Genomic DNA, 24,687 nt, shown 5'->3' with positions numbered 1-24,687 from the left:
TCCCGCGACTCCTCCGCACCGTGAAACGCGAATCTGCTGCGTCGGCCACTTGCGGTATCCTTTCCCGTGACACAGGAGTTTGTAGCGAACTCCCGCGTGTTTATCGCATTGTGAAACGCGAATTTGCCATGTCCGCGATTTGCGGTATCAGTCCCCGCGTCACTTGGTTTGTAGCGGGTGCCCCGGCGCTTATCATTAATTTTTGATACAGTTTTGCTGTGGCATCCGTAAAGATAGCCCACCCCATGTTTTTCACCATTTATCTCTTCATTTTGGGTGGGCGTTTTTACGGGATTTTACGGTATGGTTCAAGACAGCGCTAGAGTCAGTAGTATGCATTCAAAGGGTACTAGACTGCATGGATTTCAATCCACTGTCGCCCTGCTGCGCAGATCTTGAACCAGTATTGAAGGATTATCGAGCATCTTTGTAGCGCACAGCAACACGCAGCTCTAACGTCATGCCGCTGCGGTGGCGCTGCTGTCAAATGTGCAAATGCTTCGCTTCACGGGCATAAGGTTTCTGCACATGCGCAGCGCCCACACCTGTTGTGGGCAAATGCAGACTCTGTAAGGCTGTGTCCACTTAGAAGCATCTTGGCGTGAATCTATAAGATACCGGAAAACAGCAATCTTGCCGTGTCTCGTCGACGAGTGGATGCCGGAAGGCAAGGTCCCTCCCTTCTTACAAACCAGGTGCTGTACCTGAACCCCTCGGAGAAGTACCACATTCACTGGCCCATGCGGAGGGGCCGGCTGAACCTGCACGGAGGCGTGGGGGGCTCCCTGGTGGCGGTCATGTCCCACCTGGAATCCATTTGGGCCGTGGCCATCCAGCGGTACCTCGACATCCCGCTCAGGGACCTCAAGGTGACCCCCTGCCAGCACCTCTTGGAAAAGTGGGCCTTAGTGTAGTGTCTGGAACGCGTCTCGGACCGACCTGTTTAGTGTCCTACATCGTCCACAAATCGAAAGTTGTCCCCATGCGGAAACAAACAATGGTGCAAAAGCTGGGGCGTCGCGCCGTCAAACATTGCGATTGTGATAGTCGGCCGTCAAAAGTTCTGGCAAAAAGCTTAGGAGAATGGAAGTGTCACCCTGTTTTCAAAATGTCCCGACTGCTGACGCTTCCACGAATTGTCAGGCTGGAGAAGGACCAGTAGCAAAAAAGGCATCTACACTGTGTTCAGCATTCAGCTCTGCCATTGCCAGGGTCGCAACAGGCAACAGTGCGATGCTTGCGCAACGTCAGTAGGAAATGGAGGGATTGCTTTTGAGGATGTGGGCAGTTGAGATGCGTTACAGGTGCCGTGGCTGTAGTGCTGGACTTTCTATGTCACATGCTGGACGTTGGGCACACATAGGACACAAGCCCTGCATTTGGTCAACGTTTCCTGCACCCTAGATGTGTATGGGACACATGTGTTCTTCGACTTGTTCTGTTTGGGGTTTTTCAGCAAACCCGAGGGTCACAAGGTTTTATGGCAAAACAGCGTAGACCGCATATAACGAGTGTCACGGGATTCGCGAAAATCCGCACTATAAGTGATACCATGCTATAACCATAACATCAATTTTTTCAGGTCAAAGTACATGCCATGAGACAACTTACCTTTTTAACGGACCTAGCCTTCGCTCGTAGCATCGGGCAACTCACTGGGACGTTCTTGGCTCGGACTTCGCGAAACCACCTAAACGAGGCTTTGTCGACATCCTCATGCTTTGCGCACGAATCGTCTCTCTTGAGAGCGATGCAGAATCTTGCTGTAGCTGCTTCCGTACCTACTCCCGGTTCTTCCAGACAATAGAAACCGTTGTGTCAGCGATGCTGTACTTGGCTGCGAAGAAAGCTTTTTTTTGTGCCACTTTTGACATCTTTGACAATGCTCTGTTCAGTTCCGAGAGATGGGGCTTGTCGTTTCTTGGCCATCTTGGGCTTGGGAGACAGGGACAGATCAGCAATGGACGGTGACAGAACAGCTGACTGGCAACAGTGTTTTAGTGTAAACCTCTTGCTTCCGCGTTTGCTTCTTCACCATCTATCACCGTCCACAAGAAAAGAAGACAATACGCACAAAGTGTTACGCCCCGAACAACCACATGAGGTTGTGGAGGGTCAGTTCAAAAACAATAATTTTTAGGTGTTTCTTTATAATTTTTTTGTATCATTTTGTTTAAGTGTAATTATCGGTAGTAATCTGTTAGTAGTGCAATAGGTTTATTCAGGCATGTAATAAGTTTCTCGTGCTCTACTTTGGCCTCTGAATGAAGAAGCAAACGTGGAAAAAGAAGTTTACACTAAGACACCGTTGGTAGCCGGCTGTTTCTCCTCTCCCATCCTTTCTTTGTTCGTGTTCAAGTGAAATTCAAAAGTTCAAGCTGATCTATTAAATAAACAATCTCTCAAGGTGATTGGTGACCGGTCATTTCGGGCCTCTCAGTCTCCGAAGGGGTAAGTAATTTTCCTGCCTCTAAATACGCTGGATGAGCAACATAATTATAAGAGATCTGGGGCGTAAAAGACGCTTACATTGGCCGAGGAACGCTTTCAGGACAATGATGCTCCATTGCGATCTTGGTTGCGACTGGTCGGAATGACCCCTTCGAAGCTTCAAAGGCCCAAAATGTTGATCGCCATGGCAACTGAGATCGATCAGCCAATCACCCTGAAAGGTTCTGTTATCTGTATGTCGGTATCTGTGTGTCAGGCTAGCAGGCAGGGAAGGAAGTGGCGCTACTTTCCCAGAAAGTCCCAGCTTGCCGTATGAAAAATGACTTTTAATCTTGCTCGTTTCGACCCCAGCACTACAGGGCGGTGCTGATCATCCCGGATGTGTACAACAGAGACCACATACGGGAGATGGTGGACGTCCTGCTGTCTCGGCTCGGCTTTGCGGCCTGCTTTGTCCACCTGGTGAGTGCTGGAATGGTTTGGTTTCCTGGTCTCCGACTGCCCAGCTGCACCATACTCCCTTACACTGCGTTACGCTGCGAGGGAAGCTGTGAGCAACGAGAGCCACTTCGTAGCTTGGAGCATGTTACGTGACTTTCTGATTGGGTAGAGCGACTCGTAAGTTGAAGTCACGTGGCACGCATAGAGCTCTGGATTGACTCACGGTGTTCGTAGCTTCTGCAGCAGTAGGTTGCAAGATGAAACGGATTATAGTAAGTGGAAAGGGGAATCTAGTCTCTAGGTTCTGTGGACAGTTGGACCTGGCGTTATTGGAGTCGAGGGGTATTGGAAATATGCTTGCTACATCTGGGATTCGTTATAGTATCTGCACTTTGGAAAGTAACCTTTTTTAATGCTTATGGCTCGTCAGGGTTATGCAATGTAAACCGTGAGCTGGTTGCCGACTACCACTACGATAATCTTGCATTTGTGTTTCATGCATTACCCGATGTGTACACACATTTTATGGTGCTTGGAGCATGTTAAAGTGCATAGTGCGCATTTAATTTGCATTATGCATCTATACAATATGCATTATGCATCTATGCATTCAATATGCATAGATATGCCTGGAGCTCATCTATACATGTTTTTGTGCTACAAAGAAATCGGTAGAGTGGGGAGTCGTAAATGGGCAAGGCTAACAGCCTGAGGTTGGCACTGGTGAGGATGTGTCTTTGTAAATGCCGTAAAATCAAATAAAATGCACAGAGCAAACTTTAATTGCAAACAATATTTTCAGTGTATGACTAGGACTCTGTGCAAATAACACAAACGAGTGATTGCATTTCTTTTTGTTTTTCTAGAATTGAAAGGCTACGGTCAAGCCCGGTTATATCACAGTTGGATATTTCGAATTATTGTTTATATCAAACAGTCCAAACATCCCTCGGAGAAAAAGAGGCCGCATCTCCACGTGGTGAATGATGTTGACTGGGGTGAAGCTCTGGTGGTGCTGATGATACTGATTTTATTGTTCATAGGTAGTGCTGATGGTGCTGATTTCTTTTTTTTATTGCTCATAGGTAGTGCTGCGTTAAAGGGGTACTCCACCGATTTTTTGAGCTACCTCAACTAACTATATTTTATGACTCCCCGGCCTTTACTCTCTCCGGTATGCTATGTAGAATCGCGAAATTCATAATAGTTATTGCGAAATCGGCAAATGAAAATGATGCAAAAACCAACATTCAAATATACGCGCGCTTTTCAGGGCCGTGACGTCAGTGGCAGGCAGGCTTGTCAGTCCAGCAAGCAGCCAAAAAATAGAATATGCCAATCATTTGTTCCGTGCTGGAGCGCGGGTACTGCAGCGAGCTTCCCAAGCATTCTTTTGACACCATGAAACTGCTTCGAATCAGTTTAAAACAAAATCTACAGCCCAAAGAGTGAACCCCTGCCTTCCACTGACGTCACTTTTTCATTGTTGCCAGTAGAGACTTCGATCTTGAAAAACACGGTGAGGACCAAAACTGTAAATTCAATAACTTCGCGAAAAAACAATATTTTGACCTAATATTTGGGATACTATTTTCGCGATGTTTGTTGGTTAGTTTAGCAAAATTTCAAGCAAATCGGAGACAATGAAAAATCGGTGGAGTAGCCCTTTAAGGGTTGCGTTTCGACTTCATTATTACTGCTTTATGTTCGGTGAAAGGCAGAGCCAGTGGTTCTTCTGGCGGATCAGCTTGGATCCGCTAGAAGCCGTGGGAACGCATCTCCATCGCTTAAAGGGGTTGTCCGGTCAAATTTTGTATTCGAGAAAACAATTGAATATCATTGCTATTGCCTCGAGACTCATTGTACGTGCAATATCTGAATTTTATATGCCCCTCCTAGTGGGTAATTGAATTTATACTGCTCCAACCGCATTCTAGCATAAACGCCGCTTTCGTTGGCAACATTGAAGCTCTGACGTCAGAAAACACAAAACGAGCATTTTTGTCTCGTCGTTTGCCTGCGAGTGAACGCCTCAGAGTGTTTTGTTTTTGTTGTTGTGCTGGACTTGTTTCTTGGTTGCGTGAGATTTTTGTTGCACAGTTCGGTGCCACAACCACCGGGCAGCACATGCGAGCCGAGACTTGACGTTCCACACTTTTCCGCGAGACGTGCAGTGACAAGCAAAATGGCATGTCGTCGTGCATAGGGACTGGGTTCCCGTCAAGATCGAGATCCCGCTTATGCAGCAATCATCTCACAGACGAGCTGAGCTCTAAGCGGACAGAAGGCTCGTAAGCTGAGGTGTGATGCTGTGCCAACAATATTAAACTACGTCCACCCACTCCTCGCCCAAATCGGATCAGTCAATTTAGGTCTGTTCGATTCACCTGAACTGGCTGAACTAGTTCAGCAGTGCAGAAACTGGTGCATTCGAGTCAACCGGAAGTTGCACGACCGCTGCACTGGCGCATTCGATTCATCCCAGTTCTGAACGAGTTCAGACCCAGTTCCTCAAAATCTTGCACCGGCTCCGGACTCAGTTCAGCGTCCGTGCAGAAACAGACGACAAGAGCAGACGGCGATAGCAGACGACACTCCTCGTCCGTCTCTGCTCGCAGTGCCATTTTTCGCAGCTCTTGCTCAAATGTTTGCGATGTTTAACAATAACGCCGATACGGAGGTTGCATTTCCTCTCATTTATGATAATAACGTACCCGCGGTGGACGCGGAACTCAAACTACTATCAGTCGTATGTAAGGTAGCAGTAGCACAAGACTACCAAACCTCAGCCCGTCTTTCGATTTAACACGTGTTCCATTTCTCTTTTTGGGGAAGTGCTCGTGTGACCAGGAGGGGGGCAGGGGGGGAAGGGGGGGGGAGAGGGAGAGGAGGGGAGGGAGGAGGGGGGGGAGGGAGCCGCGAGCCGCACTTTAACACTAGTTTGTGTTTTTTAACACTAGTGCTAGTTTGACTGCGTCAGTTCCACAGCCGTAAGCAGAGTGGGTACCTGGACAAGTCTTGCATTAAGGTACTTATGCGTAAATGTACTCGTTATTGGTTGATGGGCGCCGGTCGGGCGGGGAAATGCAGCGGCGTAGTAGCACAGACGTTTGCCTGCTCAAGTGCAAGAATGGAACATGAGCCGTTTCCACCCACCGAAATATATCACAAATGTGACACATTTCTTGTTTAGAGCAAGCCTGTTTCCTTGAGCAACAAAGTGAGCGTTTTTTTACTGCACATACTATATCCGAAGTTCCCCCTCCCCCCACCCTTTACTGTTGGACCTTGCCGCCACTCCTGTTGGACCTTGGTGCCTCGTCAGGCGACACTATTGCCTTTCCACCAAGGGCCTTTTCAAGGAGTGTACCCCTTGAAAGAAATAAACTGAATTGAATTTAAACTCTAAACACATTCAACATAGCTAATTAATTATGGATTACTAATGAAGCTTCTCAACCTACATGCTACCAACTAAAGCGAAGAAACAGTCCCACGATTACGGGTCCCACGTTACGACGAGGGGTCGTTGGGTGGCACCGGTCATTCTCAGTGCTAATAGTGAGGGTCAGAGCTTTATCTGCTGCGGATTGGACATTTTGTCGCAGCGTTCTGGCAGGCGAGGATTATTGACCAATGCCAAATTTTTTACCAAGTTGCGAATCCACGGTTGGACACTATTTTGGCGAGAACTTTTCGCCAACACGCGGATGGAGAAATCTTGTGGCCTCCGATATATACGTCTCGAATACTCTTTTATTCTCCGCTGGATTTCAGCTTAAGTACCGCGACAAAACAGATAAAGATTTGCAAAGGAAGCACGCATCATCAAGTATTTAGAACGCGGAGTGGTGGGTGATTGCAACTTGAGCCCCGTCCAATGATCCGCTACACTTCATTTGTAACGGGCAGCCAACTTTTTTTATTTATAGCGGATGACTCAAAGGTGTTTTTCTGGTTTATTTTCATTCGTGAATGATGCTTTGTAGCGGACAAACCCCATTCTTTGTTTTTGTTAGCGGACAAATCATCTGCAAATCACGCACATTTGCGTGTGATTGTGCCAAAGTGCGTTGCGTTCCCTCATAACCGCTTTCGAAAAAACAAACATGCTGATGTTACCGTTTCGGAAGCCCCAGAAAACTTCCGCCTCGCGTATATATATTAAATGCGTCGGAATTTTTTCGCCTCGGTGCACGCAGTCATCTTTGGTTTGAACTGGACCGGCTTTGTAAGGCTGCAGCACGGTTCTTGCCACACTCACTTGCTCTATTCATTTGCTACTTACATCCACTTTCCCTCTTAAGAAATAGTCTTTTGGCACGCTTCCAACTACGCATTGCAGGAGTGGGAGGAAGCCGTGCCGGCCGTTACCGAAACCGCCGACACCCGGGAGAACAAACCGGCTCTCTGAGTGCGACAGCATGCGGACCGTTGTGAGGTTGAAATTCTCGTCCTTTACAGAGCCAGAACCCCCCGTCTAAATGCCGATGCGTTTCGTCGAGAATCGGCGTTGCTACGGCGACAATTTTGGCCTAATTGTTTTTATTCATTTTTTCGTATCTCTTTTTTTCTGCGGGCTCAAAATAACTTTTACAATGCTTGGCGACCATTTCTTAGATAATGCGTAGGTTTGACCTTGCAAATAATGAAAAACGTTCTAATAGCGCAAAACATTCAAATAATGCAAAACCTTTAGTCTCGTAAGTGTTCCAGGGTTACCGATAGACAGCACCAGCATGTTTGTTCGTCGAAACCAGTTACGAGGAAGCGGAACATGATCGAGCACGCTCAAAACATACTCGAGCAAGCTCCGGCACAAATGTGCATCGTGGTCTTTGGCTGTTCCCTTGAGAGTTAAAGGAGCTGTGCAACGATTTTAACGTTGAAAGAATTGGCATTTTCTGGTTTTGATATTGTTCACTGTGTCACAAATGGCAGAAAACACACCTCCTTTCATCGAAATGTTGCGATTCCGCCGTGTAATAGCAAGGCAAAACTTAGAATATTTCCCGACCTGCAGCCACGAGCGGCGGCCATGAGAAACAAGCGATGTGACGTCGCTTGGGTAGTTGTAGAAAAGATAGCAAGTTGTGTGAATACCTGCTCGATAAAAGGTAACTTTTCTATAAATCTTGTCGTTCGAACATATATATAAATGCGTCAAAACCCTGGTATCATCGACAAAACTTTTATTATACGGAGTTTTAGTGGCGCCATCTATCCTAGGTCTACAAAACCGCGAATAGTCGCCAGAAGCCGGAGGGGGAGGGGGACAGCGCCGGACGGGCAAGGACGGGTATGGCCGGACCCGGATGAGACTTTCCTCCTTTCACCGTATATTTCGCGGGGCGCCCGCCAGCACGTGGTCACGCGGTCGCGAGCGGATGAGTTCTCGCTGCTCACTGATGGCTCTAAAGAGAGAACTTTTCCGGAACCCCGTGCCTTCTCAAGTGATGTCACTGCGCACGTGACCCGGAAGACGATGTACGAGTTGAGAGGCGGCAAAAACCTGGATCTTTTTCATTTTTTAAAATAAAAACTAGGGTATCCAGGCAAAATCTGTTTTCTGTAGTTCACTACAGAAGTGTCAGGCATCAACTTCCACAATTATTTAAGCAAAGCCCTGAAATTGTTGCACCCCAGACCCCAGAACCGCGCTTTAGTGGGTGTTCCGGCCCGCAGGAGTCCGTGTGTGCCACTTTTGGTTCCGGCCTGAGCTACGCCTGCGTGGTGGACGTGGGCGATCAGAAGACCAGCGTGAGCTGCGTGGAGGACGGCATCTCCACCAGGGCCACCAGGTGAGCCGGCTGCCCCTTGGGCTCCCAGTCCTGACCTGGTCTCCCGTGCGGCCAGATCCGCCTACGATATGTGCCCTTAAAGGGGCTTTAAACTCCCCTAAAGTTATGTTTTTTTTAAATGCCTGGGTGGGACGGATATATCTCCAAATAAACTTTCCCCTTCCCCCCAAAAAATTTACATCTCTCACTTGAGCGACTCCGAAAGATAGTACTTCCATTTCGGGGTGGACTTTCATAATGAAAGCATGTTGCTCTAAACTTCTTTTTTTTTTCTAGAAAAGTTTACTTTGTAATGTCTTAGCCAGGCTCTTCAAAAAAATAGGCTCTCTCTGGGGCATTTCCCGAAGGCATTCTAAATGCGCAGCATTTAGAACGCCTTTACTTACGTTTGTCCGAAATCACAGCCTGTGGCACATGTTACCATGGCCCTTTATTTCTCTGACATTACCCACTGCACTGAATGGATTGTATGTGAACCAGCACTCCAACCGCCGGTCAACCACCGTGTAATGGTCAGTGGCCTCTCGCTGCTGGGCCTGCTGGGGTCATTTTCAAGCTGCGTCCCTCGCTCGTTTCCTTTTACCCAGCTGCGCCCGCTGTTCTTGCCCCTGCACCCCTTTGGGGGGTTCACAAACCCACAAGCGAGAGCCTTTGTGGTAGGTGTAGTCCGCTTTGCTGCCGCACCGAGGAAGGTGCCCGCTCCAAGAGCAGCCTCCGACTGGACGTCAAATCAGTGACTGCATGCTCTCGAGTCTACACCCGAGGCACGGACACAAAAGTGCCAGAACTGGCCCTATGTATGCTAAGCATTGAAAAATAGTTCTTGGGCGAGTTCACTGTGGCTGTGTTCCAAATCTTACCCAAATAGATTCGAGTTACTCCGGCGGGCCGTATCACGTGACAGCACATACTATATTGAAAAACCATGGACGCGGGTAGGTTTTAGAACGCCAAGGTACAACTCCCTGACCGTGGAGGAGGTTTGAGTAAATTTTGCAACACGGCCTGTCTCTTTATTCGCAACTCCAACGCCCTATAGGTGGCGGGGTGGTAGTTTCAAGATGGCGGTAGAGACTTGGATAGATTCTCCAGTATTTCCCGTGCGCCTGCTCGCTGACGCTGGTCAGCGCGCTAAAACTGATTTATTTGTCAACAAATGCCAAGCGATTGGGGAGGTATCATATTACAGGTGACAGGCATGTTGATTCGCGTTAGCAAAACGAGCATGCTCATATTTAAAGATTTCTGGAACCCTCAACTTGCGAAGCTTTGTGGTGGGCGAGCGCGTTTTAGGCACCGTCCACGTTACCGTTTGTGGCAGAATATTTTAGAGGGTGATGAAATATCATGTTTGCACTTTGCCTGGCCGTTGGTGCTCTAAAAAGTGAGTCGCGAACGATGACCGCCAAGCTTTGGAAGGGCAGAGTTCACAATATTGATGTCTTTGTGTCACAGGCTCACAACTCGCTGCTCAGTACTGACTGACTCAATTTTAGTGTATTGCAACACGTGATCAAACTGCTCTATGGTTATTGATAGCAAGTTTGTTACCGTAGTGTACCATGCGGTGTAGCATTACAAACGGAAGCTCGCGCTGCGGCTTTGAAGCACAATTTTCAGCGCCCGCCAGGAACGTTGCTGTGCTCTTCGCTCTACAGAATTACTCCACTCTAAAAGAAAATGTTGTAGTCCTTACACCCCTTGTCGCATATACGACACCCCAAAACTTCAGTTCGCCGTGCAGCGCACTGACGTCAACTGACGGCCCCAACTTTTACGAGAGGCTTGATGACGGTGCAATATAAGATATTAAGGCGCTAAAGTACGCATCAAAAAGTAAAAAAAAAAAAAAAAAAAAAAAAAAAAAAGCACTTGAGGTTTTGCAGTGGAACAAAAAAATAAATAAAACCCGATTAATTTTTTTTTTTTTTTACAGTCATTTACACTTATTTAAGCTATTTTAATAACTTGTACAACTCGGCTATCAAGCCGCTCGTGAAAGTTGGTGGCGTCGGTTGAACGTCAGTGCGTTGTACGTCCATCTTAAGTTTAGGGGTGTTGTATGCTATGCTAAAGCTGGCTATTAACATAATCGGCGTGTTTAAGAGGAATTTATCGCTCTATCAAAAATAAATATTTTAATATACCGTACATTTTTTGTACCATGTTATTTGCAGCGTTGCGACCACTCTCGCCACAACTGCCCGTTCTAAGCTCTCGTTACGAACGGCTGGCTAACACAGGCGCACTTGAAATGCTTCGAACATTTCTTTATTTGCTTAGTAAATACCTGAAAGCAAGTGCGCGTATTTTGTCTTTTGAAAGTGCTTGGAATAAATGGTCACGTTCCTTGTAACGGCCTTAAAACGCGAACCCATTCCCGATGTGTATTGCTCAACATACTGTTACACGACGAGTTTTCTCCTACTTATGGCAAAAAATACTTTTCGTTGACCGTTCTATAGAGCTCTACATTATTAGTGTGAGCGTTTGCCGCCGTCACGTTAAGCACAGATTGAGCTGGCGGTCATGCACAAGACCAGAAACCTGCAGCGTATGGGATATCCGAAAAGTCCCTAATGAAATTAGACATCCTGGTCCTTCGTGCAACGTTGTTGCAAGGTGGAACAAATAATTCCTATTTTAACGTGCTCACTTTCTTCGTTAAAACGGCTTCACGCATCAAGGCCGACAGTCCCTGCCACCGTTTCCGCGCCGCCGTCGCTGCGGCTGTCCCCGCTCCTCTGGTTCTCCATTTGTCCGCGGGAGGGCGAGCGGTGCGCTGGAGTTGCAAATAGGGAATGTAATTTATGGCAGTGGATAGACCTGCTGCATAAATATTATTGCAGGGTGTGCTATAGGGCTGGTTTCCACGAGGTGAGAGTAACATTATGAAAGAGCGTCGCGAAAAACCATCACCTGTTTACGTGGCGACGTAAATAATTATATAAATTACCATTAATGAATGATGATAATTATAAGGGAGATGTTAGTTTTCCCTAATTGATAACTATAATAAATTAATTATATGGAAACAAGTACCAGACATTGCGCCGCACGAATCAAACGTTTTGCAGTCCAATGCTCTGCCTCTGCACTAGCTGCAGGACACGAACGAGAGCGCTTACGGCCGCTATGTGCAAGTAATCGGGGTCCAGAGGCAGTCGCACAACCTTGTCACGGAATGGCATTGGGCAATGTGATTGTTGTCGTAGACTCCTATACAAGTCCGGCCGCAGGCTGTGCCGCTTCCAGTGTATTGAAATGGCTCCTACGAGACAAGGGTATGCGGTCCGTTCAAGGACGTATTGTCAATGCAAGAATCGGCAAAAAGAAGGTACGCACATTGAGCTCGGAAAAAGATCATAAACACCCATGCAGCTCAAAACAGGCCGCACATTCCGTGTCCCCTTATCCGTAAGATCTAGCTACCTTTATTTTTACTAAGGTATCGTTACTGGAAGTGTTTGTAGCAGTAGTTCACCAAGACATCGCTTTACTTACGCCGTGGTCTTGGATCCTTACACCATTAATGGAGAATTTTTGACTCGACGCAGAAAGAATAAAACAAACTCTGGACGGGGGACGACGAACATGTCTTTCACGAAGACATGTTCATCATCCCTTGTCCCGAGTTTCTTTTATTATCTCTGTGTCGAGTCAACTTCATCGACGCGCTTTACTGTTAATTTGGTAAAAGAGCACTAAAGTGAATCTCCAGATTGTCTTTTTATGGTGCAGACTCAACCTATGCAGCCCAAGCATCCCATGCTTGGGACAAAAGGGCATGTTGCGATGTTTGGTTGCGTTTTTGACAAAGAAAAAGGCCACGCACGATTGTAATTCTTGGTTTCTACGATGCTCAGGTCGTGTAGGTTGAGTCGGTGTTGTAAAAAGATGACCTCAAAATCCACTTGAGAGGTTGGCTATTGCCTGCGTGTTGGATGTCACCCACACCCTCCGTGCAGGCTGGTGATGGAGTACGGGGGAGCGGACATCACCCACCTGTTCCACTACCTGCTGAGGAAGTCGGGCTTCCCTTACAAAGAGTGCGACGCCAGGAAGGCCACCGACGCCATCTTGCTGCAGGAGCTCAAGGAGACCATGTGCCACGTCAACCTGGTATAGGCACCCCTTGAAATCGGTGCTTGACGCTTCCTTTGTTGAATATGCGGTAATCCCTCGTTATAACAAAGTCAACGGGAGAGCAAACAAATTCGATATAAGCGGTAATTTGATAAAAGCGATAGAGCCAGAAAAACCAGTGCTAGGCAGCCTTGAAGGTATACGGGAACACTACGGTGCTGTATCGAGTCAGTCTTCACCAGTGCTCGATCATGTTGCATTGCCGTCACATTTCTAACTGAATAAATTAATTTAGGCACACTGACCAACGTTGGCGAACGGGTCTGCAGAACATTTGTCCCCGACTCCTCTGCCATATTAGAAGTACTGCACTACCGTATTTACTCGCAGAATGAACCCACCTTTTATCCTGAAAAATCGAAGTAACTTTTTATCTCTTTGCGCGCGGCGCCCGACCCGTAACCAAACTAAACTGTGCAAAAAAAAAAAAAGCTTTGTTTTGTGTTTTTCTTGCTGTTTTGTTTGCTTAGGCGTTGCTTAGGCGAGGGCTCTCCGCTTATCTTGCTTATCTCCTTGCGCGCGGCGCGCGACACCCCGTAACCAAACTGCGCTGTGCAAAAAAAAAAAAAAAAAAAAAAAATAAAATAAAAGCTTTTTTTTTCTTTTGTTTGTTTCTCAGTTCCGTGGGTTATTTTTTTTTTTTTTGCAGCCTTTCGCAAGCTCTTTCGTTTGCTTAGAGGGCTTCTCCGATCCTCTTGCGTACCTCTTTGCGCGCGGCGCGCGACCCCCAATAACCAAACTGCGCTGTACAAAAAAAAAAAAAAAAAAAGCTCTTTTTATTGTTTTTTTTTAGTTCCGTGGTTTCTTTCTTTCTTTTTTTTTTTTTGCCGCCTTTCGCAAGCTGTTTCGTTCGCTTAGAGCGCTTCTCCGCTTCTCTTTCTTACCTTCTTGCGCGCGGCGGCGCGCGAAACCAAAGTCCAAACTGCACTGTGCAAAAAAAAAAAAAAAAAAAAAGCTACTCTCCATGTTTTTTTTTTTTTTTGCTTCCGTTGGATCTTTTTTTTTTTTTTTTAACCCCTTTTGCAAGGCGTTTTGTTCGCCCACGCTGCCCATGCATTTGCGACCTCGCTGCACCAGGGTAGAAAAGTGCGTTCATTTCGCGCGCGTGGGGGGAGGCGGGAGGCGGTCAAAATTTTGACGTCCGAGTTGGGGGTGCGTTTATTACGCGAGTGAAAAAAAAAGTCGAAATTTTGAGAGCCGACTTAGGGGGTGCGTTTATTACGCGAGTGCGTTCATTGTGCGAGTAAATACGGTATTCACAACATTGGAGTTGTGAATGGTAAAGACTGACATCACAAAGATATAGACGTAGTGAAACAAAGTTGGTGTAAGCTTGTAATAGTGCTATGGGTTCTTAAGGTACTGATATATAGTGAAAGCATTGATTATGGCAAATATTTAAATATCCTGGAAAAAGTTACTGCTGTAGAGAAGCACTAGTGGAATTTAACCGACAAAAAGTGCAGGCAATTATAGGTAGCAGGACGAGATTCGATGCTACAAAGCTGGACAGGCGATGCAAATCTAAAGTGATAAATGTTAGGTAGGTATGTTACTAACTCTAGAGTTTAATTTGGAACAGTTTTTATACAATGTTAGAAACTGGTACATTTGATAATGACTTGCTGGGTCCTGAACGCTCGCTCGGACATGGTGCTGTTTCTGCGCAGGACATTTGTGGCGCCCAGGAACGCTCTTTCCAAGTGAAGCAGCCATCCATGCCGCTCTTCGAGTACAGGATCAAGGTGGGCTTGCGAGTGAACAGTTGGTCGTGCAGAACAGGTTGGGCAAAATGTCAGCATTTAGAGAACAATGCTGGGACTCTCTGCTCGAACAGGATAAATGTGCACAAGCTCGTCTTCAAAGGATTGCACGTGATTGTGTGTAAGTTGCTAAAAAAACAAGCTGTAGGTCAGATTGGACGCCTACGTGAACCACTCCTTCCTTCACTAATATTTTTTGTCAAAGTATAATTGGATAATGTTGCGCTTTGAAACTGGTGAGTCTCCTTTACTGCCGCATGTGGGGCCGAGTTGGTAGTACACGCTGCTCTCGTGCAGAGTACTCGGTTTGAATCCCACTAGTACAGTTTATTTTGAGTAGTAATAATACCGTAAAATACCGGGCAAGCGCCCACTCAAACTTTGGAGATAATCGCAAAAAAATGGGGGATGGGTGCTTGTCCGGTCATGAATTTTACACATAAATGTACTGTACGTATTTCCTCAGATCTCACAAATTTGGTAATGGGCGCTTAATGTGGAATGGGCGGATGCGCGGTATTTTACGGTAATACTGTACTTGCACGAATTTTGCACGGATTACGCAGAAAAAACTTTTATGTTGTGCAGGGGCAGTGCTACGTGATAGTTCATATTTAATCTCGCGTGCTCGTTCCGTGGAATTAGTAACAAAGGTGTCTGGTTCTTGTTTCTCAAGAAGTGCGTGGAGTGCTTTACGAAGCAGTCTTTGCGTAAGCACGGATCGTGTGTGCTTTGTCGGGGGTTGCAGGTAGGCGACGAGTGCCTCATCGCCCCCTTGGCCCTATTCCGTCCCGAGATGCTGGGGGTCACGGGGCCCAAGCAGGCGCGTGTGCAGTCGAGGAACCCCGGGGACCCTCAGGACCCCCACGACGACAATTACCTGATTCAGACGCAGGCAAGTGAGGCACCAAGTTTGCCGCTTCAGACATTCTCCGGTCTCGCGGTGCGGGAAAACCCGTAGATATTCTCCAGTCTTTAAATATTCATTCGGATAGTCTTCCGTTCAGTTCGACATTCGAAAGGGAATGCTCGTGCCGGAGGCAGGAGAGTCGAAAGACATTGTTTCGAAGCTGTCGGTTAGAACCTGCTTGACTATTTCTAGGTACGTTAAAGCTCTGTTTAGACAGTTGCATTTGTAGTTGTCTTTTCTGTACCCATTCTCCACGGTAAAAGCCCTTCTCTCTGCTTTGAAAGTGCATCCGTCTATCGTTCGCGGAACGTGACCATAAAAGTGGCAATGCAGCATCCAATTGTGCGCGAGTTTTTTCGAGCTTGCTGTTTTCTTTCATGGTGTCCTTGAGAAATGTGCAATATCTTAACAAAGCGCAACCGAAATGCAACCTAAAAATATTCGATTTCACTCGCCCGGGGCTCCGCTCAAGACTCGAAAGCTAGGGGTCTAACGCGTGTCTGCGCGTTCGATGCAGAGAAGAGGGGCACGAGAGGCTGCGGAGGGGTCGCAGGCGCTGGATGCGGCCTCTCAGCTCGACGACAGCCAGCTGGGACAGGGTGTCCTGGAAGACGACGACGTCGCGGTGCCCCCGGAGGCTGCCGCTTCAACGGTTGCTCCCCGGGACTGCGAGGGCGACCTCCAGTGTGACCAGCTGCTGGGCATCGACCAGGCCATCGTGCAGTGCGTCGACCGCTGCGGTGAGCTGGGGACACCCGGATCGTCTCCAACTGCTCTATTGGGGTTGCTTGGTTTATGGACCTTCACCTTACACCTTGTACTTTGCAATAGAAAGTGCAAGGAGGAGTCTTGTCGTGAAATCGGCATGAGATCGGCAGGCAATGAGGATATATGGTGGTGAACGAACATGCTAAAAATTGGTGTTGGCCAGACCCTCGCTAGCCATATTTTCGTCTCTAATGGTCAAGCCGAAAACGGACAGTCTGTGGCCGGACACTTGCCGGTTGCGTTTCTATCTCCGGTTGCCAAACCGAAAACCAGCGGCGTCAGCCAGGGCCTTGTTTGCCAAGTTTCGTCTCCAGGGCCCAATATGAAAAAAGGATGGACATTGGCTGAACACTTGCCGGCCGTGCTCTCGTCTCTGTTGGCCAACAACTTGTATGTGATCAAGCTGGCCAGACAATGGCCGAGCATTGATTAATCGGAGGACACACTTTGGGTGCCACTTGGGTTGTACATGGAAGGATGTCTCAGATATGAAACATGACCGAAAGAAAATGCTACTTACGGCTGGGGACAGCCGAGGATAGATGAGAGCTTGAGAAACTCCCCATGTACCCTGGGAAGCCCCAGGGTTCCTACGAATCCAGTTTGAGAGCTTGAGCTTTAGATCAGTTCACTTTCAATTACCTGGTCAGCATAAATTATTTTTTTTTGGTGTAAAATTAGCGCAAAGACGAGGAAGGAAGAATGTAGAGACAGCATAGAGCGCTCTATCGTGTCTACGTTCTTCCTTCCTTGTCTTTGCTCTAATTTTACCAAGATGTGTAGCCCACTAGCCCACCAGATGATTTTAATTCAATTTGTTTCGCTGCAGCAAAGTCGAAATACAAATACATCTGGGCACTTTCCTAGATTTGATGAGGAGAAGAAGAATGCAAGCGCCAGAGCCTAGTCGCAGATGACAGCAAAAGGCAAAAGGGAGGATTGGTTGGGAAAGAGACATTGAGAATGGATGTCACTTTGCCGCATTTTCGGAACTTAAACACTTCATATTTTTACTTCGACAATGTATTTTGCCCATGCAGAGCATGGGCACACGATTGTCTCGGTTCTTCGGCAATTGGCAATTTCCGCGTGCGTGGTGGAGTGGGCAACGCACTGTGGCTGCCACACAGAGGAACGGGGTAGGAACCTGACTTGGCCTGGTTCTTTTCTTCTATGGACATTAGCTTCTAGAAGGTTTTTGCCCATTCTCGGCTGTGATAGTGTCTTTTGGTTTAGTATGTCTCCTATCGTACTGCGTCGACAAAAGTGGCGGTAATGCTCCGCTTTGGGTCAGTCACCCTTACTTCGCAGGATGTGTGGTACTTACTTGTTTGAGATGCAAATTCGCTCTATTAAACTTTTATTTTAATTTTTACATTTGTCTACCTTTTTCCATTCTTGACACTATAATTAATGCCACGCCGTAGTCATTGACGGAAAGAAAACGGCAAGGCGTGTCTTTGGAACGCTGTGCTCTGGCCGTGCGCGCTCGAGGTGTCCGAGACGTCGAAGCGGCGTCGAAGGTAGGAACCTCGCCCGGGTGGCGGTCGGCAGCCGAAGCTTCTCCCTGCCGTTCTCACTTCGGCGGGGACCGCGGCACCGCATGGGGCCGCGCCCAGAGGGACTCGCAGGACCCGGGTGGTCAGAGGGGACGAACCCCGCCGTTTCAGACTGCGACGAGATGAAGCGCAAGATGTTCAGCTGCGTGCTGGTGGTGGGAGGGGGCTCCCTGTTCCCCGGCATCCACACCTGGCTCCAGAACAGGCTGTCTGTGCAGATCCCCATCATGTACAGGGCAGAGCACATCGACATCATCACCAGGCCCAAGGCAAGTGGTGGTCGTTCCTCGTCGGGCTTTTTCCTCATATACCAGATGGTCAGCGAAGGCCCAAACTGCAATGCGTGTTTTGAGCGCTTCTCTTTCTGGCTTCTTTCTTGCACTACAGGAACCAGTCTGGTACATTGAACTTTTCCCCAGGATGTGGATGTAGTAAATACATAATGATGCAAAAGCCACTTTGAACAGTAAATTGGTTATAGAATATGGGGTGTTTGATTTTCGTTGGAACAGATTTACTTAGAAAAAGCCGCCAAAGATAGACTAATGTAGTCTGTGCAGGCGAGTTATACGACAGGGGGACATAACACAGGGAGATAATCCTCTTAATAACTCGAATACTGAAGTAAAATTTGTTCATTAATTTTTAATAATGAAAGTATACGTATGATTTCAGTTAGAAACTTGCTGAGCATCATTGAAAACTATGGGTGTGCGAATACTCGAATATACGGATTCCAATCGAATAGAAAATTCCCGAATGATTCGATTCGCGAATCGAATTCCTAGTATTCGGTCACTCGAATATTTGATATATTCGGCAAAAGACGCGCGGTCAGCGCGGAGCCGACAAAAAAGCCGTTTTTTCTCCCGGTGTTGGCGCCGTGATGTTAGACAGGCCATGCGAGAAACACCTCTTGGTCCTACCATTCTACAAAAATCTAAAGCACAGGTTAGAAAAAAGAAAAGTAAGGAACGCCACAAACTTTATAGCACACAGATTTACTCGTGGTCGTGACACAATCTACCCTTGAATCACAACCGAAACATTCCGTTTGCGCAGCTTCCAGAAAGGGATTGTTGCGAGGCCGGAATTCCGTGCCATGCCTAATTCTTTTCACGAGTAAAGCCCCTCGTTTCAATTTGAAGCGCCAATGTAGAACACACTTGCCGCACTCACAGAAATCGGCGACTGCACAATCACAGGAAGAAAACCACGTTAACCACACCGATGAAACTGGCAGAGTTATCGTCGTCATTCTTTTGGAGCCACAAGTTCTGATTCGAAACAAAACGGAACAGAAAAATAGTGTGCCTAGATTTCAAAGGGTTTCCAACCGTTCGATAGCTGCGTTTGAATTACGAACTGCGAGAAGGCGATGAAAAGACGAAAGCATCGATCGGGATCGGGCAGGCATGGCAGGCGTCGTTGCTCTTCCGTTTGCTCGCCTTTTTCTCACGCGACAACACAACACATGCGCATTTACGACCAGTCTGCGCTGGAGCCGTCTCCGTGGTTTCAGCAACCGGCGGACTCTTCCTACTCCAATTGCAGACGGCAGCGCCAAATCTCCCCTAATAGCCGATTCACACGACGGACCAAATCGCGATTTTCGTCCGCGGACCGTGTACCACGTGACCGGCACGTCACCGATTCCTGAGGTCCGCGCCTCCTCCGCGGAGGCGCGGACTGATAAAGTCGAGCGCCTTTTTCACTCGCGGATGTTTGGCGGCAGACTGACTTGGAAAGCATTTAGTCTGGCAACGGTACATGGTTTTCTTGGTATTTTGCTTCTGTGCGTTCAAAACAAAAATGGCGCGTCGTTGCGTTTTGTGCGTTTGTTGGTTCATTTTGTCGTACGATTCTTGGTTCCACGCGTGAGAGAAACTCCAGAAAGTTTGTCCGGCTGACGCAACGCCGGTTCCGGTGCTCCTCCGGGTCCGTGTCAAGAAGCCCCCGTCAAAACGCCGCGATAATTCTTGCACGTCCAATCAGGATTTCACCGAACAAGCCCTCTCTTGTGGATGTGGTGTGCTTGAGTGTTGTGCACGAGCGCGGAGTGTGTGAAAGCATCTCCAAACGCCCCTCCGCGAGCCCAGAAGTTCGTCGCGTCTACGCCGAAGCTTTCTCGGGCAGGATCATGCCTGTGTCACTGTCATGCTTTGGGTTAGTAAAGTTAGTGGCGCTTCGCGCGAAGCCTGTTCCGGTGTTTTGTTCTCGATCTGTACGTAGCGGCGGCGTACTATTCTTTATCGCGGTAGCAACCGTCGATTTCTCTCTTGGACAACGGTGCTACTGTGCGATGTTGGAGTTTCGCGGCGCTGTGGAGTGCGAACAGGTTCGGTCCGTCCTCACTGGCGTCTGCTCGTCGTCTCCCTCGTGTGGATGCGCTTGGGAGACGGACGAACCGCGGATATGTTGTCACGTGATCAATCCGTCCGCGGATCAGTCCGTCGTGTGAATCGGCTATAACGGGCGTTGGGTTTCTCCAAAAGAAATAAGAAATAGACAAAACAATACGCGCATCGTCGTCATGGCAACCGCTTGGTTATGGGAGAGGGTGAGAGAAGTGTGTTCCCTCCTCTCCCTCTCTCTCACCCTCGGCGACAAAGAGATGCGAGTTCGTTCGGAGTTCGGAGCAGCCTCCGAACTCCGAACGAATTTGCATCTTATTGTCGCTGATGTTGAGAGAAGAGAGAACTGCTCCCATTGCCGCCGTCTCGTTCTTCTACAATACAATGTAATCTTTTTTAGAACAAAAAAAGTGTGTTTACCTTTTTTTGCGAATGTCCGACGCTTCCACTTTGCCTCGCTCGATTGAGATCCAGTGACAGCCAGTTCTCATAAAATCGTCAATGAATGAATGCAAAGCACGCCCAGCCGCTGCTGTTTAGCGGCTTAAGATGGGCGCACATCGCCAGTCTGAGCACAAGTCCAAACTTCTTTTGCAAGTTCTCTTTTTATTAGGCACGCTCGTTATACAAAGAAGAAGAAGAAGAAAAAAAACGTTCACTGCACAGCACAACAAAGTAACAAAATCTACACGAAACTACTATTCAAGTATTCACAGACCTGCAATCACACATTTAACTTTGCGGTAGTTAGCGACAGTGATTCGATCGCCGGGGTTTCTCGAAGGTTCCTTCTGCAGCGAGCTGCTCCACGCACGAGCTACCGAGCTGCGGTGCTCTAACACCGATACCGCCCACACCGCTCATTTTAAGATACATGCGCTGTCCCTTGTGACCTTCTACAATAACTCTACCATAAAGAAACATGCACCAGCAAGTTTTCGGCAATCCGAAACTGTATAACCAAAAGTATAGCAGCCCGTCTTTACCTTTCGTCACTCGATCGGCAACCCAAAGAACTTGGCAGAGCTGTTGCCACTGGATTTAGAGCACCACTGAGTCGAGCAATGAACAAGGTTTCGTTTGCTCCGTGTACTGGTAGCAGAAATAGACCGATAACCAATAGGTCAACGCCACTGCCCGCTGCCGCCAACGAAAACCACCACCGCACCGCTGGCACAGGCGCCGCCGAGCAGCCGACGCATCCGCGAACGCGGCAGCCGACGCGCAACTGTTCTCAACGGTCAAAATACAAAAAACAACCGGCCAATGGGAGCAAAGTATGAGGGCGAAACTAGCTGACCAAGATATTTGTTTCATCTTACCAGGATAATTTTTGAAATTTGTAAGTAGCAACAATAATATGTATCTTATCCTATTAAATAAACTTTCCGGCGTAAACCGGGAAGACTTAATAGAATACCTACGGATAAGAGATGGCGCTGAAATAGCTAACCGGAAGGCGCTCGAAGTGTCCGCCGGTTGGTTTCAGCAATTGCAGACGGCAGCGCCAAATCTCCCCGAACGGGCGTTGGGTTTCTCCAAAAGTTATAAAAAAATAGACAAAACTATACGCGCGCCGTCGTCATGGCAACCGCTTGGTTATGGGAGAGGGTGTGAGAAGTGTGGTCCCTCCTCTCCGTCTCTCTCACCCTCGGCGACAAAAGGATGCGAGTTCGTTCGGAGTTCGGAGCAGCCTCCGAACTCCGAACGAATTTGCATCCTATTGTCGCTGATATTGAGAGAAGAGGGAACTGCTCCCATTGCCGCCGTCTCGTTCTTCTACAATACAATGTGTTTACCTTTTTTTTCCGAATGTCCGACGCTCCGAAACGATTGCACTTGACTTTGCGTCGCTCGATTGATATCAGCTTGGCAACAGTGCATGTTCAGTGACAGCCAGTTCTCATAAAATGGTCACTCAATGAATGCAAAGTACGCCCAGCCGCTGCTGTTTAGCGGCTTAAGATGGGCGCACATCGCCAGTCTGAGCACAAGTCCAAACCTCTTTTGCAAGTTCTCTTTTTATTAGGCACGCTCTTTATACAGAGAGGAAAAAAAAAAAAAAAACGTTCACTGCACGGCACAACAAAGTAACAAAATCTACACGAAACTACTATTCAAGTATTCACAGACCTGCAATCACACATTTAACTTTGCGGTAGTTAGCGACAGTGATTCGATCGCCACGGTCTCTCGCAGGCTCCTTCTGCAGCGAGCTGCTCCACGCACGAGCTGCGGTGCTCTAACACCGATACCGCCCACACCGCTCATTTTAAGATACATGCGCTGTCCCTTGTGACCTTCTACAATAACTCTACCATGAAGAAACATGCACCAGCAAGTTTTCGGCAATCCGAAACTGTATAACCAAAAGTATAGCAGCCCGTCTTTACCTTTCGTCACTCGACCGGGAACCCAAAGAACTTGGCAGAGATGTTGCCACTGGAATTAGAGCACCACTGAGTCGAGCAATAGACAAGGTTTCGTTTGCTCTGTGTACTGGTAGCAGAAATAGACCGATAACCAATAGGCCAACGCCACTGCCCGCTGCCGCCAACGAAAACCACCACCGCACCGCTGGCACAGGCGCCGCCGAGCAGCCGACGCATCCGCGAACGCGGCAGCCGACGCGCAACTGTTCTCAACGGTCAAAATACAAAAAACAACCGGCCAATGGGAGCAAAGTATGAGGGCGAAACTAGCTGACCAAGATATTTGTTTCATCTTACCAGGATAATTTTTGAAATCTGTAAGCAGCAACAATAATATGTATCTCATCCTATCAAAATGAACTTTCCGGCGTAAACCGGAAAGACCTAATAGAATACCAACGGATAAGAGATGGCGTTCAAATAGCTAAACGGAAGTCGCTCGAAGTGTCCGCCGGTTGGTTTCAGCAGTTTCAGTTTTGCTTGCTCTTTCTTTTAAATCTAGGCTCTCTAAAACAGGATAGATGGACGGAGAAATGAATGCATAGCGGCAGTTGGACGGTGACTTGTGGCACCTAACCACATGTTTTTTTTTCTTACTTCAGATTATATTGTTTAAGCCTGTTTACTCAGATTTAACCCCTATATGTTAATTTATGTGAAATAAAATCCCGGGTGCCCTTTTTCTTCCTTAAAATTGAGACCAAGTATCGCAGAATGCCCTTTTTCTGAAATATATAAATAAAAAAAAAAGGACATGTTGAGGTATTAGGTCGTGCTTTTAACAAGAAAAAAAAAAAGAAAGGCACGCCTGGCTGTAACTTTGGGGTTTTTGTGACGTTTAGGTTAGATAGATTGTGTTTGTGCCATAAAATTGGATCTTTTGTGCCCAACGTCCATCAGCAGCTGCTTTTGTTTTTCACCAGAATTTTTATTCATTTGAGCTTTTGTTTTGTACGAGATGCATATTCTGCACCAGGCGCATACTCTGCACATATAATAATCTCATTCGCAGCACACTTTGAAAAATTCCTACAAATAAAATCACTATTCGATTCAATATTCGGCTTTTTTTTATTCGATTCGGTATTCGATTCGAAAACTACTATTCGGTATTCGCACACCCCCATTGGAGACCACTAAATCAGTCAATTTTAGAAGTCACTGAAGCATGTGCTAAGCACGGTGGTACACTTACGTTTACACCACTTGTGCAACAGGTGCGACGGTGGTGGTTCGAAAATGGGAATGATAATCTTTTCATTAGTGTTTTCGGATGAGTAGAAACGTCATTGTACCCCCTGCGTCCCACGCGCTTCAAATCTTTCTAAACTGATTTATCGGTTTTCAATGATGCTCATCAAGTTTCTAATTGGAACCATATCCATATTTTCAATAGGTCAAAAGTTAAAGGCAAGCTGAAACACTTCTTGAAAAAAACGAGTTAGAGGTGAATTCTGGCGTATTTTTATCCCGTGAATCTGAATATCACTTTTTTTCCCCTGAAGATGCAACTAAAAGCGAGAAAAAGCGAAAAAACATTCGACCAGTCGTGACGTCATACTAGGATATTCGGGCCGCCAAGCGCGTGCCGCTCGTGTGGGCAGCGCTTACAACGGCAAGCTTGCCAGGTATATTTCCCCGCACTGACACCAGTCGTGACATCTCTTTCTGACCCTTCTGAAAATAGCAAGAGTGCGCGTGCATAGCTTTGACAGGCGCTGAAGATGCGCGAGAGCAGAGATTCCAAAAGCTCCTAGTGTGACGTCACGCCCCGGGAAGGAGGGGCTTCGGCGGTACTTTAAAAACTAATTTCTGAAGCCTCCGTGCACCAAATTGAAAAATAATCTTGATATTCCTGATCCTGGAGGTAGAATGAAGGCCATTGAAATGTTTTTTCTCAAGTAGAGAACCGCTTCAGTTTCCCTTTAACAAACAAATCTTAGTGTGACTCATAGTGGGAACTAGCCCGTTATAATCTGTCCCCCTTGCAGTATAACTCACTCGCACAAATCGCATGGGTCTACATTTCGCGGCTTCTTTGAATAAATCTGTTAGAATTAAA

General features: G+C 47.3%; 1 protein-coding gene across 4 annotated transcripts in view; it reads left to right on the top strand.

Annotated features, from left to right (window-relative positions):
- The window catches only part of LOC8037528 (actin-related protein 8), a 109,279-nt gene that overhangs the window by 81,533 nt on the left and 3,059 nt on the right, over nt 1-24,687 (top strand). For 3 of the 4 annotated variants that reach the window (XM_029973914.4, XM_042292669.1, XM_042292666.1), the window contains 8 exons: nt 696-869; nt 2,803-2,913; nt 8,578-8,693; nt 12,662-12,815; nt 14,510-14,584; nt 15,351-15,497; nt 16,030-16,252; nt 17,951-18,108. In XM_029973914.4, coding sequence (XP_029829774.3) covers nt 696-869; nt 2,803-2,913; nt 8,578-8,693; nt 12,662-12,815; nt 14,510-14,584; nt 15,351-15,497; nt 16,030-16,252; nt 17,951-18,108 — 1,158 coding nt within the window. The remainder of the gene's footprint in view (nt 1-695; nt 870-2,802; nt 2,914-8,577; nt 8,694-12,661; nt 12,816-14,509; nt 14,585-15,350; nt 15,498-16,029; nt 16,253-17,950; nt 18,109-24,687) is intronic. The other variant, XM_042292667.1, reaches the window with a different exon arrangement.

This window comes from Ixodes scapularis, unplaced genomic scaffold (assembly GCF_016920785.2).
Source record: "Ixodes scapularis isolate PalLabHiFi unplaced genomic scaffold, ASM1692078v2 PGA_scaffold3__209_contigs__length_174095766, whole genome shotgun sequence".
Taxonomy (NCBI): domain Eukaryota; kingdom Metazoa; phylum Arthropoda; class Arachnida; order Ixodida; family Ixodidae; genus Ixodes; species Ixodes scapularis.
This window is presented reverse-complemented; position numbering and strand designations above follow the sequence as displayed.